Source organism: Parasteatoda tepidariorum, chromosome 11 (assembly GCF_982258835.1).
Source record: "Parasteatoda tepidariorum strain Cologne lab strain chromosome 11, Ptep-v5.0, whole genome shotgun sequence".
Taxonomy (NCBI): Eukaryota; Metazoa; Arthropoda; class Arachnida; order Araneae; family Theridiidae; genus Parasteatoda; species Parasteatoda tepidariorum.
In genome coordinates, this window is record NC_141765.1 from 42,655,903 (window position 1) to 42,673,564 (window position 17,662).

General features: G+C 28.5%; 1 protein-coding gene across 2 annotated transcripts; it reads right to left on the bottom strand.

Moving 5' to 3' along the window:
- Nucleotides 1-497: 497 nt before the first annotated feature.
- Rab21 (RAS oncogene family member Rab21) lies at nt 498-17,359 on the bottom strand. Of its 2 annotated transcripts, none has more exons than XM_016063820.3 (6): nt 16,879-17,359; nt 14,578-14,637; nt 10,574-10,681; nt 9,261-9,379; nt 9,076-9,164; nt 498-2,404 (listed from the first exon to the last, which is right to left on the bottom strand). In XM_016063820.3, exons 1-6 carry the CDS (start codon nt 17,014-17,016, stop codon nt 2,271-2,273), a joined length of 648 nt encoding a protein of 215 aa, XP_015919306.1. In that variant the 5' UTR covers nt 17,017-17,359; the 3' UTR covers nt 498-2,270. The 2 variants fall into 2 exon arrangements, with proteins under 2 accessions (XP_015919306.1, XP_071044044.1); XM_071187943.1 differs by having other exon boundaries at nt 17,269-17,355.
- Nucleotides 17,360-17,662: the final 303 nt, after the last annotated feature.

Below are 17,662 nucleotides of genomic sequence, written 5' to 3' on the forward strand. Positions count from 1 at the left end.
GCAAATCCAGCAAAAAAAGTACTCCACAAAAGCAAGTTTGTCCCAATCCTTGTCTTCTGGGTTGCATTCAAAATTACAAGGATACAGAGTTGAGCATTGATAGTCGTAAACTCAGAATTGGGCTGGCAGTTTAATGCAGGTTATAAAATAAACCAAGCAGGCATCATTAAGAGGATTTTTTTTATAAGTTTCTGATCAGAAACAAGATTAGAATAATAGAATGCTGCTTTAAGAGTGCAATATCATAATTAAGAAATAATTTTTAATGTTTAAAATATGTTATTAAAGTTTTATTCAGTGCTTATTTTAAGATATAGTAAATATGCAAATTTTACAGAAGTTGTGAGAGTTATGTATGTCTTTAAGTAGGAAGTGAAAAGAATTCAATATTTTGCAGCGGATTTATCTGTACCTATTGTATTCTGTAGTTTGTCATGTACCAATTTAAAATAATATTCGAAAATTATGTGTGTATTACAAAAAAGGCACAAAGAACAAAATTTTTAAGTTTAAATTTATTGATATATATATATTTATATAGAAATTTGTTTAATCATATTTTACAAGTAATGTTCAACCAAAATGTGTGGTTAAGAATAAAACAACTACAACACTTTTTACAATCATTTGCAAGAGAATAAACATTAAATCATTAATGAATAATATCTTAAATAATTATCAGGAACCTTAATATACAGAAAAAGCTAAACATTCACTTATAAAGCTTTTGCCTTAATTATGTGGCACTTCATAATTGCTTACAGATTTCATGTCATCAAACAAAATAACAAACCCTATGTATAAAAGAGGTAATACAATTTCTATCGGAAGTTTTTATTTTTACAAATTACAATATAATATAAATCCCTCCCCTTAGAGTAATAATAGAAAAATATTTATTTTTAGGCTACCTTTGATCAAATATGATACAGTGAAATCTGTTAAGACAATTACCTTTGTAAGTTGACTTTTTTTAAATCAAATTAGGAAAAAGAAAATCTCCCTGTTATAAGATGGCCACTTGTGTAAGTAGACAATCAAAATGTTGAGCTACAAATGATCAACTTACAGATTTCACTGTATTACAAACAGAAGTTTTTAAATTCTCTCAAAGGGTTTAAAAACTCTTCACCATACTCTTAGAAAACTAAATGGGACAATTTGAAGGAAAAAAAAGAAAGAATAATGACTGTTGAAACACTGTTTCTCCACATTGATTTTGTTCCCATAGTAATTGGCAAACTTGTGTATAGTCTGTCTATGTAAAGAACTTCCCTTAACATTTTTCTAGAGCAGTAGTGTTGATTATGGTTATGAGGTTTAACTATTTGAAGTAGGGATATTTAGTAAATATTTAATACAGGATTTGGCTCGCATTGCTCAGATAAAAGAATTATTTTTCTCTAGTCTATATTAAAGCTCCCCCTCTTTGAAACGTGCCATTTCTTGTTTCCACAGCACCAGGCGGACTTTGTGGTGAGAGTTCTTTATGTGGGCAGACTATACCTTTGGTAGATAAAGCTCAAAAACTAACAAAAAGAACTCTACTTTTATGCTAAGAAACAAACAATAGCATCTGAGTAGTAGAAAAAAAGTAGAAAATTCTTTAAATCACAATATCACCTTTTTTAATACTTTTAAGAAAACTGCTCTGATTTTATCAGATGGAGGTTTCTGATTTAATTACATTATATTGTTAAACATTTCAACAACACACACAATTTACAGAAAGTTTTGCACTAGTAAAAAGATTATTTTGTTTAGATTTATTGACATTTTTTACACCCTTGGTTTTGAAATTTATTTTAACAGTTCTCTCATACTCATTTGTGAGTTAAATACAATCAGATACATATTATCGTCTGAGCAAAGTAATTCAAGCAGCATTTAACAAATTAAAATTTTACAATTTTAAGGTGGAAGATTTTTAAAAATGGAAATAAAGATGCATTATCAATTTATATATAAAAGTTATATTTCATGTACAAAAGAATTAAATATTACTATAGAGTAACTTTTAGAGCATAATGTAAACCAAGTTGGAATACAGATAATGGCAATAAAAAGTACCTGTTTTATACAATTTGAATGATACCAAGTTTCATGACATAAATTCTTGAAATAGTTCCATATGTGTCAGTGGTAAAAATTTAACAATTCCACATACATACATAATATATATTTAGAACAGCTGTATTTGAATTTGAAGATGTGATTTATTTAGAGTTTTCAATCAGCAGCAAATGTTAATGGTATACTTTTGCAATTCATCACCCACCACCACAACAACCAGATCTTTGCTGTTGCGGTTCATCATCTACTATTACTACATTTCTTCTTTGAGTACTTCCTCTTCCCAAACTATTGGCATGTTGATCATTAGCTTCAGAAACTTCAATCATTCCTGGAAAAATAATTATTAGTACTATTCAGCTTCTTGCCAAACTATAATTGCTGAAAAGAAGCCAACTATTGATAAATTGAGAACAAAAGTAATGATATAACAATTAACTAATGAAGAAATGTTTTATTACACTTGAAATTTCTGAAATTTTTAAAAAACGTATTTTAAAAAGAACTTAACTATTTATAACTAAACACTGATATTAAATTTTTTAAAATGTTAGAATGTACATATAACATATATTTATAAACAAAGCTTTCTCAACTTTATATTTAAAAAAGAAAAATGGATTTGATAAAAATTATATGAATGTTATTTGCTCATAATCTCATGTAACAGAAACTTGTCATGGTGTTAGTGTGTGTTGTTATAGCAGAAGCCTTGAAATTTTTAAGTTCATTTAATTGCTATATAGATATTTTTTTCCTTACAATTTATAACATATCTCAAACATATGCCAATATATCAATAACTAGACTAGAGTCCAAGCTTAAGATCATTTTAATGGGAAAAAAACTAATTTAAAATCTAGATTCAAATTTTTTCTGTCTCCATATTTGGGAAGTAGCTCTTGTAGCCTAAAATTAATGATAATATGAACTACGACTTATTTCTACAAGATCGTGAACTGCACAAAACCATAACCTACTATTCCAAGAATTTTATTTTAGGATTTTAAAATGAGCAACATAAGAATTATAAATTAAAAAAAAAAGTGTCTGCCTGTAAATGGCAAGTTTTTAAGCTGAAAATATAAGTTTTGAGTCAAACAAACTTTTGGATTAAAAATCTTAAAAAATATTACCATAAAAAGACTATGTGCTTATATTTTTTTACCTATTCCACATTCTCAAGTGAAAATTTATATTTCATTATTAGTTACTTAGAAATAAAAAAAAAATTACAAATTCATATGTACTTGTATACGTAAAATTGCTGGGTCTATCATGGATGGCCCACCCACAGCAGAGAGGTAGGTAAGTAAACACATTATTTGAGAAATTAAATAAATAAAAAAAATAATGTTGCCTTCAGGAGCTTGGGCAAAATTTATAAAAGCTTTACTACTTAGATGTTTAATAATTAGATAGAAATTCAATGTTTTAAGCTATTCATTTTTATATTAAACATTGCTTAATTAAATGAAGTTTTAGGAACATTCACAAGGAATAAAAATTAAGTTTTTACCTTTGTTTTATTTATGTTTTCAAAGTTTCCAATCTGAATAGAATTATAAAGGGAAAAAATTCGCAATTTGCATCGAATTTCCCAAAATCAGTCTATAAATAACATTCTTTCACTTTTCTATAAATCTTTGAGAAAGTTGAAAAAACTGGAAAAATTGGAAGCAGCACTCATTTGTTTCTTCCAAAAGTGACACCTTTCCCAAAAGGTTGGCCACACCAGATATAAATGGAATGTATAATAGAAAAGAGCCTTGGGTGTTGCGTATTGATTGCCAGTAAGCAAAATCTACGGAAAAATTCTGGTATAGACAACACAGCTTTTATAAATCAGAATCAAATGAATAGTGTAAAAGTTGCAAATTTATATTTAGTAATTTGAGTATACGGTGCTTTTAAACTAAATCTGGAAAAATCAGATTTTAAACTCATCTTACTTTACAAATTTAAATTATGATTCAATTCTAGATACTATTTGGAATCTCACAGAAATAGAAGATAGTCAATGAACAAACTACTTGGTAAATAGAGATTCACAAAGTTTTATACTAGAAGCATGCAACCATTCAAAATATAAAACCAGCAGTTGATGACTTTTCAGCATCACAGACTTACCTATGTGGAAACAGTGTGCTTATGTAAACGGAGATTTTTAGTACATCCAATACTGGATTTTTCAGATATCAGTAAGTGTGATATCTATTTATTAGATATTTCATGTGCACAAACCTAATACCATTAAAATATTTCATACATTTTACTTAAGACTGGAATCTGTATTTTAAATAACTTGTAAGGTTAGCTATGTTTATAAAAGTATTTTGTTTATAAAACAAAAATAAATTAACAAAATTTGATAAATTATAAAATTCGCAAAATAAACAATAGGTTTATTATCACAGACGTGCCAACCTAGCAAAATTAACATTCAGGAATTTCCCTAACAAGAATTCAGGAGGGGTAAAAAAAGGTGCACGGATGCAACATTTGACACTTTTAAGGAATTTTAAGTAAAAAATTTATTAAATATAAGAATGCAAGAAATTTTACACACTAATAGAGCAGAAATTGTGGAAAAATATTAAATGGAAATAAAATAATTAAACACAGATTTAGCAACACAAAACTATATTAGGTAGATACTCTTAATTTAAAAAATAAATACCATTTCCTTAATAAAACATCATTCAAAAACCCTTGACACTGTAATAAAAATGCACAAAAACTTTTAAAAAATAAACAAATTGAAGAACTATTTTATTTTAAAAAACCAATTCAATACTAATGTATAATAATACTAATGTCTGTACAATAGAGAACAAATTATCCGGGATGCTCGGGACCATCGCTATCCCGGATGTCTTCATCTCCCTGTTTTCTGGATTGACCAAAAAGTGTCGTTAATCGATGTTTTATCGAACCCAGATTACAAGGAAAAAGTGTACAAACATTTTAAAGTAAGAGAAAAAAGAAAAGCACTCCTAAATCTAAAAAGGAAAAAAATTGTAGAAAAGAACATTTAAAGAATAAAAAAATTTGCAAGTTTAGACAAGAAAAACAAGTTTAAAAAATAATTACTATTCCTAAATTAACTAATAAACAAAACCAATGATTAAATAACTCAATATATTTCATACCTAATTATAAGGGGGGGGGACGATAAAATAAAAGGAAAACTTATTAATCTAAATAAAAACAACACTTAAAAATTATCGAAGGCACTAGCATAAATATTAAAACCTGGAACAAGGCAAGATCAATGGAATTAAAAAAAACAAAACCTAATGATAAAATTTAGGAATAATAATGATAATTTATTGAGTGCAAAATTTATCATGAAAAGGAAAAAAAAAATCAAACGTAGTGGAACAGAAAAACAAAACTGCAATCTGCTTCATAAAATAATTGCATGCTTAAATTAAAAAGCAATCCTCTTTTTTTTTTTTTTTTTTTACAAAAACACGATTTTTAATTAAAGCAGGTGTGATTCCACAATAAGAAAAACTTGCAAATAATACGGCACTTCCAAAGAATCAGAATTTATTTAAAAGAAAAATATTTTATTTTTATTAATCGATGTTAAATAGATAAATATATTTTTCTCTTTCATCTTCTGTTCACTGATATGCATGTGCAATGCATTTGCCCCACCCCCTCGTAAATCAAAGAGAAAACGAAATCAGCATGCCACTCCTTTGAGTTTGATTGACGGCCTAAAGGAGAAAATAAAGCTCTAAAATCTTCAAGGTGGCGGAAGAAATGACGTTTCTCTGGGTAAACGGGGAAAAAATTTTCCCTTTCCTCACATTTTCTTCTACTCAACTTCAAGGATGAGTCCAATTTCCGCTTTTTTTTTCATATCGTTTTAGTTCAAAATGGCGGGAGAACCAAGCAAAATTTTCCCACGGATTATCTGGATACTGGATAAATGGTTCTCTACTGTATGCATCAAAAAAAAAAAAAGAGTTGCAGATTTAGCTCTTCGCAATTAAGTCTTGCTAAAGTCATTGGTACATGATTTGTTGAAATTGGTTGAATTGGTACTTCCCTTTCGACTTAGACATCCTTGAAAAAAAAATATTTTTAATATATGAAGACTAAACGAATAATGTTGCCAACCGTGGAAAAATACACATTAAACGCTATAAAAACAGCAAGATACAATATCAATTCCAACTATTGAGAGTACGAGTTTCTCCACTCCTGTATGGACGTCACTCGATATCGTTATGTGACGTCATCGCATTCAACTCCACACGAAAGGAGAGGAAGAAGATTCCTACGAATCCCAGTGTAAGGGGGCGGGTGAAATAGGAGTGTTAAAGAAGGGGAGGAAATAAAGCACGTGCAGCTACGCTTCAGGCAGATGGTAGTTCGATAAGAGGGGATGGAATTCACGCTGAAAGAAAAACAAATCTTACGCTCTCGCAGAAAAATTAGGAATTTTGAGTTTGGCCGTCGATTGCAGTAAAATTTGGGAGTTTTTCGAATCAATTCCGGAGGGCGGGAGAATAACTCAAAATTGGGGAGACTCCCGCAAAATGCGAGAGATTTGGCATGTCTGTTATCAGAAGCATTTAGCAAACAAATGAAGAAATATTTCAATACTTTTTTAGAACATATTCATAATTATGTAATAAATATGAAAAACAGGGGTAATCTTATCACAATGAGGAAAACCCTGAAAATTTTATTTGCAGACACACAATATCAAGATATTATATACCATATATGTAAAATCTGATTTTTTGAACTACGATTTATAATTAAATTACCTACGAAAGAAGAATATAGCTCTTCAATGAAGAACATTTATAGAAACTTATCTAAGAAAAAACTTAGTGCTTACAAAAATTGTGATAATGGATTTTAAAAATTATGTGAATATGAAACGAGATATTGGATTTTAAAAAATTCGAAAATACAAATAACTCATGTCAATACGAATCACAATGCATAGCTTTTAAATCAAGTACCTGTTCGAAAATCAATGTTTGATATTACAAACTCATGAATACGAATCACGCTATCGATTTTAAAAATACGCAATTACAAATTGCAATGTACAATTTTTAAATTGTCTGAATAATACTTGCACTATGTTACTTCAAAATCAGGCAAATATATGAAAACTGATGCTTGAAATTATAATTGCGGGAATACGAATCACAATATTAGTGGATTCCGGCACAGTTCCAACAATTGAAAATTGTAAAAATATTCCAAACGAAAAGTATCAAATTCCCAGAAGAATCACATATTTATAAACCTCTTATTAACCCCTTAACTGCCGCGGGCGTATATATACGCCTCGGTCAGACGATGTGTTAACTGCCGCAGGCGTATATACGAGGGTTGTAAATTAAATAGTGGCAACTTAACCTTTAAACTCACAGAAGGACGGGCATGCGCAAATTAGATATGGGATCTGTGAGGTGGGGCTGTTGTCGATGTGTAGAGTGCAAAAAAAAGTCGATTAGCTCAGAAGGGTAGTTGTTGTGTGGCGTTAAAGTGAGGAGTTTCGTTTCCATCGCTGTAAAGCATGTTTTCAAAAGGTGATCAGCGGTCGTGGCTTACAATCGAGGTTGCCCGTGGCAAAAATGCAACAGAATGCTATCGAGGATTAGTGGAAGCCTTTGGAGCAAATGCTTTACCATATAGGACAGTAGCACGATGGATTCAAGCATCTCGTCTTTTTTCGTCATTAAGCCTTTTCACAACATGCTTAGAGCAATGGAAACGAAACTCCTCACTTTAACGCCACGCAACAACTACCCTTCTAAGCAAATCGACTGTTTTTTTGCACTCTACACATCGACAACAGCGCCACCTCACCGCACCCATACCCTATTTACGCATGCGCACCCTTTTGGGAGTTTCAAGGTTAAGTTGCCACTATTTAATTTACAACCCTCGTATACGCTTTCCCGAAGTACGATGCTTTGCATTGTGCTGCTATAGAATAGAACTACACCCCCTACTTCAGAATGCAGTAAAATGGCCTTGAAAGTGTTTGCTTTGCGAATGTATTACTAATTTCGGAGGAGAGGGAATGGGAAAAGGATGTTATGGAAAAGTGATATTGTATTAATTGCTTGTGTGTATTTATTTGAGTAAGGTCGGCTTTATTCTTTTTTCGCTTTTGTTTCCCGTATGTACTTGGTGCTTTTTATTCTTTCCATCAACGTCTTCAAAGAAAAATGCATCGCGAAAATGTGCTGTTTGTTCAAGGAAAAAAAATTCGTCCAACCATGTTTCAGGATTTATCATACAACAGCTAAGTTTTAACATCTTTTATATTGTATTTTCATTTTTTAATTTAAATTTTGTATTTTCTTTCTTTCCTTTTTCTTGTCAAGTAAAATTAAACCGTTTTTAAATTGCAAAGTGTGCATCATTTTTCTCACTCAAAACACCGTGCAAGAAAGTGCACTTGAGCGAGAAACGGTGGCACTGGGGAGTGAATCACGTTAATTTTACTCGGCAGTTGAGGGGTTAATAGGATTCAGCAAAAGCTTTAAATCCTAGAACTTCATGAAAATTCCTTTGCATTATACATTCAATTCGGGGAAGTTTGGGTACCGCTGGTCTTGAGATACTTAGAATTCGGTGTAAAAATTACAGGCTTTGCTCTTAGCTTTTAGACCCCGACAGTAGACCCAGAATTTCGAGGTACAGCTGGAATACAATCACTCTGAAAAAAAAAAAAAATGAAAGGACTAAGATGAAAAATTTCATGAAGCTTCACTGATACAATTTCTATTGATTCTAAGGGAAAACTTGAGGAACCAATGTTAAAAAGAGTCTTTAATGAGAATTAAAACATGAGAAAAATAAGTATTTCTTCCTTGGGTGTCTTATTCCAATACCCTTCTAAGCCATAAACAAAAAATCCTAAATAAATAATTTTTCTTTGTATAAGTCACTATAGATTAGGAGATTGATTAAGACAGCTTTCGACAGAAACATTTAAGATATAATGCATACTTCGTGTCAAATCTAGAAACAGCTCTTCAATTCCTCGGTTCTGCTTGGCTGAAGTCATGAAATGTTTTGCTTTCACAGATGCAGCATATCTTTGAATTAAAAAAATAAATAAATAAATAAAGTAAACAAAAAATTATTTTACATGGAAATTGCTTATATGGAAATTAATGCTTTCTTTTACTTACGATTCAGCTTCACCAACAGGTACAGCTCTATCTTTTTCCAAGTCCATTTTATTACCAGCAATACAAAGACAAACATCTTCCCCCAACATTTTTCTTAGCTCTTTTACCCAATTTTTGACCTAAAATCAAGCAATTTTGCATTTGAGAAGCAATTTCTTAAATAAAAAAGTGTAAATTTGTATGCTAAGTTTAAATGAAAAGACTAAATGATTATAACTATCTAAAAAAAAAATGTTTGAACTAGAATCTTAGCAGAAGAGTTAAAGTGGCATAGCAATTGGGTCTGCATGTTTATTTTTGGCTTTCAGACAAAAAGTAGTAAATAGAAATATCTAATTGTGGGCTTTGCATATAAATTCAGAGGCTTCTGCTACTAGGACAAGAACAGTTTCCTAAGCACTTCAATATTCTATATATATATTGCTTTATAAGTTGATCAAATTACTTATTATTTAAAAATATATCTAATATTTAGCTAGAGATCTAAGCTTTTTACTTTGAAAATTATGAAACAAGATAAAAATGTGTTTATAATTACTAATGAAATATGATAAAAGTGTGTTAATTTATTTGTCTTCAAAACAATGTTGTATCAAGGTTTAACTGTATGTAAAAATCTAAATTTCAAATTTTCTGTCACAAGCTGAATTGGAGTTACAGAAAAAGGACTGGACAACTATTTTTTTTCACTCAATAACTCTAACAATGCTAACATAATATTTCAGGAAATTGAAAAAAAAATTTTTTTTTTCAATTCTACTGCACATTGAACTGCACATTGAAAAAAAAAATTTTTTTTTCAATGTGCAGTTTTTATAAAAATCTTAATTTTGAATTTTCTGTTGCTGATGTTGAATTTCTATTATAGTCACATTCGGGGTTATAAATACTTTTTTTTCCCAGTAAAATTAACATAAGGAAAGGGGTTTTAAAGATATTTTTCCTGTTGTTTCGAAAATTATCAGGTATAAAAAATCAGTCTTGCAAATGATTAACAATTATTAGTCTTGGTTGATCAGGAAAAACTGGGTACTTGAACAAATCCCCCCCCTCCCATTTGATTCCAACTAATTGGATCAGTACTGTATAACTAATATTGCCTGCAATTCTTTATTATTTTAGAAATACTAACTTATAACTGTAAAGAAAATAAATTTTTATAGCATAATGTATATTTTATAAAAATTGAAATTTCAAATTGTGAAATAATTGAACTCTTTTGAATTAGAATGTCATTGCTCGCTTTTATTTTCAGAAAATTGAGAGACAATAGTCAAGATTTTAATATGTCAAGTGTATTATTTTATCAATACCTTTTTGAAAGAGTCTTCATCTGTTATATCATAAACAAGAATCGCCCCATTGCTATCTCTGTAATATATTGGTCCTAATGCATGGAATCTTTCCTGTCCAGCTGTATCCTACATAGCAAAACATTGAATTGCACAATTAATTTCAAAACTCCTTCATTGTTATCAGCAAAACATACATTGGTCTCTCATAAATGTGGTTTTGTTTAAGTTTGATCTCTGATTAATGAGAACAAATATAAAATTACACATTTTTCATACAGCTGCGAACATTTAATGTGTAGTATTCGTTAAAGAATACCAAGTTATTTCTTAATATTTCTGTACAGTGCAACAAAAAAAAAATTTGATTACCCTGAATAACTTTAGATCTAATGATCTTCATGCTCTAGGACTCCATGTTAATGTTTAGAGGGGGTGACCTCAAATATGCTAATTAGTGTATATGATATTTAACGTTACGAAATCAGACACAAAAACGTACTTTCTCTGAATAAACTTACCTTTTTTTAAGATAGACTCTGATTTCAGATCCCCAAATTATAGAGGGTAGCCACAATCTGGGAAATAGGGTCCCAATAGTTCGGTCAGGAGAGCAATCCAAAGTTTGGACCCCCTAATGTTAATTTTTACATATGTGGCTACATCTAGAGAACTTCACAAGCAAAATTGAAAAAAAAAAAAAATGTTTGCACACAATTATAAATTTTAGTAAATATGTTCTATTTTTTATTATTTCATTTAATATCAGTTGAAAAACTTTTGAATAGTAAGGTATATAAATTTTTACATAATTTTAAAGTTTCAAAACTTTACATGGCAAAATACAAAATTGTGCGAAATCGGTTAAATAGTTCCTGAGAAATCGAAGTTTAAATAAACGTGAAATAATATTTTATATTTTTAAAAAAGACTGTAGCAGAGATGCCAACTTGCTCCGGACAGCAAATAAATATTTTAAAGAGGTAGTTTATCAATTGTGATTCTTGGTTTAATAAATTCAATTTAGTAGATTTTTATTCACCACTATTTCAAAATAATTCTTTGGCTTATATAATTCACCACTTTATAGTAGTTATGTTATGCTACACCTTTTAAAAAGCAAGCAAAAATAGTCGAATATTAGCAAAATTTAGTTTGTAGTTATTTACCGTTTTTTAAAATTATTTTGGCTTGTCTGGAGCAGTTGGCATATCTGCTGTAGTATAAGTGAACTTTGAATTTAATGGGATTAAAATATTTTATTCCATTTTCAACATGTGATGATGTCAATTAAAATTTGTCTAAAGTGGTCGGGGAAGAAAAAAATTAAACATTAAGTCCATACGCATAGCAAATTAAGTTCCCTAATGAGCAACATATCACAACTTTGTGCGACAGTTTTGCATTGCAATCTTAAAGGGAATTTTTTTTCACCATATTTATTTTGTTCTTCTGAAAAAATTTTGTACCATATTTTTACCAGTGAATCTAAGAGATTTTCATTATGTTTAAATATGACTAAAAAATTGTTTAAATAATAATTTGTTATGTATTTTAGTTTGTAAAACATTATTTACTTTAGTATTATAAGCATTATTTATTTTAGTTTGTTAAACTCAGTGCCCGCTAGATACATCTGCTACAGTATGTTTGTCATTGTATTTGTGCGATACGTTAATTTTATTAAAGTCCTTCTGTTTCTTGATTGTTCATTGATTTTTTATATCCACCTACCACATTTAGAAACTAAAAATTTAATAAGATTTAATGATGCTTTTTTGTTAAAATTTTTCTTCTTATTTTCAGAAAGTAAAAGTGATGAGCCTTCTTTTTAGCCAAGTAATGTTTAAGTAATTATTGATTAGTAATACGATATAATAGACCAATCTGTCCCTGTAGAATATTTAATATGAATGAGTACAAACTTCGTAGTAAACCAAAGAAAAATTGGGACAACTTTTTACGAAAAATTAAGAACACAAATTATTACATTATTTGAATGAGTATACCAGTCTACTTTTGAAAAAGGCAAACTAAAAAATATGTATATATATGTTTATAATCTGCTCTACCTAAGCACAATTTATTGTACTTAAATAGAGCTGAGTTAGGTAAGTTTTATTGCAAAAAGAATTTTACAAAAATATATTATTTTTAATTTCAGACTTACTTTATTTAGGGCAGACTGTTCAAAATGGAGCTCTGAATAATTTATAAAATTTCGAGATTAGTATTTTTTTTTTAAAGTATTGCTATATTGAATAAAAGATTAACCAGTAGCAATTAGCTAATATTCTCCATACCATTAATTAAAATTTATAATTGAGTTCAAGAAATACTGCATTGCTGATTGGAATCAATCATTTTATAAATCAGGTGAAAAAGATGAATTAATCAAAGTGACATTAAAAAATTCAAACAAATTAAATTTGTTACTGCACATGCTGAATATAAATAAGTGCCTGATTTATTTATATTCAGCATTTTTTCCATGGCTCAACCCACCTTCATGAAAATGTGATAATTTAGAATTGTTTAAAAGTTTTGTTTTAATAAAATTCCAAAAAATTAATAAAAAAAAAAAAAAAAAAAGAATCTGGTGTGTAAGGATTTATATGACTATACATTAGGGATGTCATGAACATTCGGCTCTTTTCCGAATATTTGGTTGATTTTTTACTAGTTTTTACACATATTTGTAAAGTTCTGAAGCTCGTTAACGTATATTTTGAGAGACAAACTAGAAGAATAGAAACTAGATTACTTTAAACTGAACCATAAGCTTTTTACGGCAGATTTTCTTCTTACAGTAATATTCAGGCAAGTCTAATTCATCATTTTTTAAACTTTTTTTTTTTAATGTAATATGTAACATTTTAATGGAGCGTTCATTACAGACTATATTCTTTTATTATAATTTTTTTCCAGAACAGTAAGACAGATAACAGTAACCTAGAAAAGTGTGATTCTTAACATTATGGTTACATTTCAGAAGTAAGTAATTTTTTTTTTCTGTTTCTCTTCTGATCTTTTTATATAACTTTTCTTTTTTATCAGCATTTTATTATGATACGTTTTTTTAAAAAGCATTTCTAATGATTGTTAATTGTTTATGACTACATTTTTCTAAAAATACGGCAATGTAATAAAGTTAAATTGAGATTTTTAACGTTTAAATATTTTGTTAAAAAATTAATAATTTTAGTTTTGGTTTCTATCCAGCCTTTTCTTTTTTTAAAAAAGAGTTTGCTTTCATAAACAATCTTATTATGATGCGACAATTAAGAGGATTTCTAAGAGACTTTATTCTTCACTTTTTTTAAAAAATACATAAGAGAAAAATAAAGGATATACTATGTTTTTTCTATCTCTTTTTTAAAAACTTTATCACTTTATTTTTTTAAATAGCGGTTACTCAGTTTTTCATTTATCTTTCTATAGTTGTTAAGAATGAATACTTAAAATGACTTAAATAATATAATATAGAATTTTAAAATTCAGTATAAATTTTCAAATTCTGGTTCTACATTAAATTTAAGTTATTCCTATAATACTTTGAACCCCCCCCCACTTTTTTTACAATTTGTGTATGCTTGAAAGACTTTAAAAGATCTTTAAACAATACAAAATACTGTCTGAGTCCACTTAAGAGAATATCTGCCCAAGGGAGGAAGTAGATAATACTTTATTTACAAAAGGCTGCCAGGGATATCATAAAATGGTCAATATATTGAAGTGTAAGTCTGGTGAGATTTTAGTATATTGCACGTACAGTTACAATAGTATCAATCATATTACATACAGTTTTGTAAGAAACTAGAGATTTTTCAATAGTTCCTTACTAAACACTGCAGAAAAAACTAAAATTCATACTTTGCTCATAAATATATTTGTTAAAAGCTTAAGAGAAAATATTTAAAGAGATATTATTCATGGAGATAAATATATAAAAAATATATTGAAGATTACTAATATATGCATTATAAAATTGGGACTTTTAACAAATACATGATTAGATAACTTACCCATATGGCCAGGTTAACTTTTTTGCCAGCAATATTTAGCTTTTTGTTCAGAAAGGAAGCCTAAAATAAAGTAAAATACTATGTAATAATGACTGAAAAAATAACTTAAATAGTTAATAATATAATTATTATTATGAAAAAAAAAGGCCTTTTTTTTTTTTAAAGTTTAGAATACTTCTGAACTTATCGACAATTTTTCTAAATTTAGAAAAATAAATAATACCCACTACATCTGAAGACCATATTTAATTCAGTTGATTCATTTAAAAAGAATAAGGGATATGGTTGCTCAAAAAAGAGCATCTTCTTTAAAACAAAGATCTTTTCTGAATTTCCTTTGCAATGGAAAATAAAGAAAAATGTAAAATCAGTAATTGAGAAAAAAAATTATAAAAAGCTGAAATATGATTTAAAAAAAATCAAAATGAAAAAAAGCTTTTAAAAAAAATTAATAAATAAAAAATATTTAAAAATTGAAGAAAAAAAAAAACTATAAACAAACCAGTGCTATTTTAGAAAGTACTGCCAGTCCTAACCCTGGAAAAAGTGTGGAGGGAAGTTAGTGCATAAATAACAATCTTTTAAACTAGATTTTAAACAACTTTCCAGTTAACCGAACCACGTTCGATCCCCAGCAGTTCGGATAATCGGCGCTCTACTGTATCTATATATATATTTAAATAGTTAAGAATATAATATTCTAAAGAGAAAAAAATGCACTAATTAAACCACGGAACATCAAAATTTACAAATAGAAAAACATTTCTAGTGAATTTGCTTGAAGGCTTTCAAAAAATGTTTCTTAACTAGTGCATACTCCTACCGGAACAAACTCTGTGATTAAAAAATCTTCATTAATTCCTATCTTTATTAAATTAAATAAATAAAAAAAAAGATGGAAATTTTGAAGTGATGAACCACCATTATTGTTAACTGCTCTTGACATACATGAAAATACTTAATTAGTGAATAATCAAGTCAAGCTCAAGGATTGTGGTAATGACTTTTAAACAGAATAGAGTGAAAATGTCATTTAGTTGCCTGAGACGGGCAAACGACAATGACAACAGGGAAAAAATACTAAGAAAAATAACATTTTCTTTTGTTATTTGGTTATAAAATTTGGCAATGCTTTGATTTCTATGATCAGAAAAAAAATTCAAGATTTTTGATTGAACTTGATAAATGAAACCATGAATTTCTAGCAAAATGTGAGTCTGAGAATTCTTCTTACTGAATTCAACTCAAAGTAAGCACATTTGGGCCCACAAGTAATTCATCATTAGCTCTTTCATATGATACAGCATGCCTAAACAGATTGTAATTAGATGAATTGCAAAAATGTTGAATTGAGCAATTTAAAAATAAGCATATTTTTAAAACATTACTTTGGTCTGGTGTATAATGTCTGCATCGCCCAGAAACCATTGGGAAGTCAGGTGCGTAAACATATATTTATGGGTATTTTGAGCAAAATATATATTTAAATTGAAAACAATCCTTAAAAATTTATTTCTTTTGAATATTGAGAAAACATTTAAAAAGATTTAACTATATTACTATTAAAAAAAATTCTTAAAGCCTTATATTTTTTTAAAATAAAATAAAAAAAATAGCTAAATCAGGGATATTTTTGTGTTTGAGAATAACGAAAAATTAAGAAGACAAAAGGGTATTTCAGTGCTATAACAAAATTTTTTTTAAGTATTACATACATGTAACAAAACAGATTTAGAAATATCTATTTTCTAGTAAAGAACTTGACAGATTTGACTGCAGCTTTGTTATGTCAAAGTCTTTGTCCTTACTAGAAATGGAATCATGCACTTAAACTTATATAACACTCCAACTTCCTGAAATCACATTGCAGAGAAATGATAAGAGTACTAAGACATTTTGTCAAACCCAGCAAATTCAGATTATAAAACGAAAAAGAAGAATGGTTGGATTTTGTAGAACACTAAAATAAATATTAAATGCCAATTAATTTTTAGACATAACCTTGTTTGATTTCAAACAGTAGTATGCAGAATTACACTTTGGTTTTTAGTAATATAAACCTATTCATTGACATTTGTTTTGAAGATAATTGACAGATGAATAAGTATACACTCTTTACCCATAGGGAAATTTCAATTATAAATATACCAACAAAAGAAAAGGAATTTATATTAGAATTGTATGTGTGTTTAAGATACTTGAGTTTATTTATTAACTAATGCAAACGAGGAAAAATTGTGAAACATTCATAGCTTTGTAAAAGATTAATGAAATATAATTATATAAATTTATAAAACTCACTTGGAGAGTGCTGAAGTGCTTTTCATTAAATTTATTTTCGACATATCTAAGAACTAATGAAGTTTTACCTACACAGCCTTCACCTAAGAGTACAACTTTAAACGAAAAACTACGCCCAGAAGAAGAATTACTGGCCATTTTGTTCAGACAATATATTCTGTTTTCGAAATTCTCTTTTAATTTTAAAAAGCGATTACGAATTCTCAAACTTTCGATACAATGTACAAGACAGTAATTTTCATAATTGGATTTCTAGCGTATGACACCTATTTACAAGATGAATCAACTAAATAAATTTAACAATTTAGAGTATGAGGTATAAACACAAGACTAGAGCGTTGCTTTTAAAAAATTTAATAAAACACCTCATCAAATAAACAAATAATTTACACTATCAAAATAATTATTTATTTTTAATAAGCTTGTAAAACGAAAGAGACTAGCTTGTATCACAATTTTCATTTGTACAAGATTAGCGGTTAAGAGTTAGAAGCTAACTTCAAGTGCTGATAAGTCTTGCAAGGAAGTGTGAAATATACTTACGTTTTATTCACACTGCTAAAATTATTACATATGAGGAGGAGTAATTAAGGGAGAGAAGAGGGGGAAGCTCAATGACGTCTAGAGAACAACAGCTCTCTCTAGTGGCAATTTAGTAAAGTAATAAAAACGGTCTTGTAATACCAGCACATCGCAAACTTTTTACCGCCAAATATAAGAGCTTTTAATTTTTTTTTATCAGAACACAAAATAAGTTTTCTAAATTATAATTTGAATAATACTT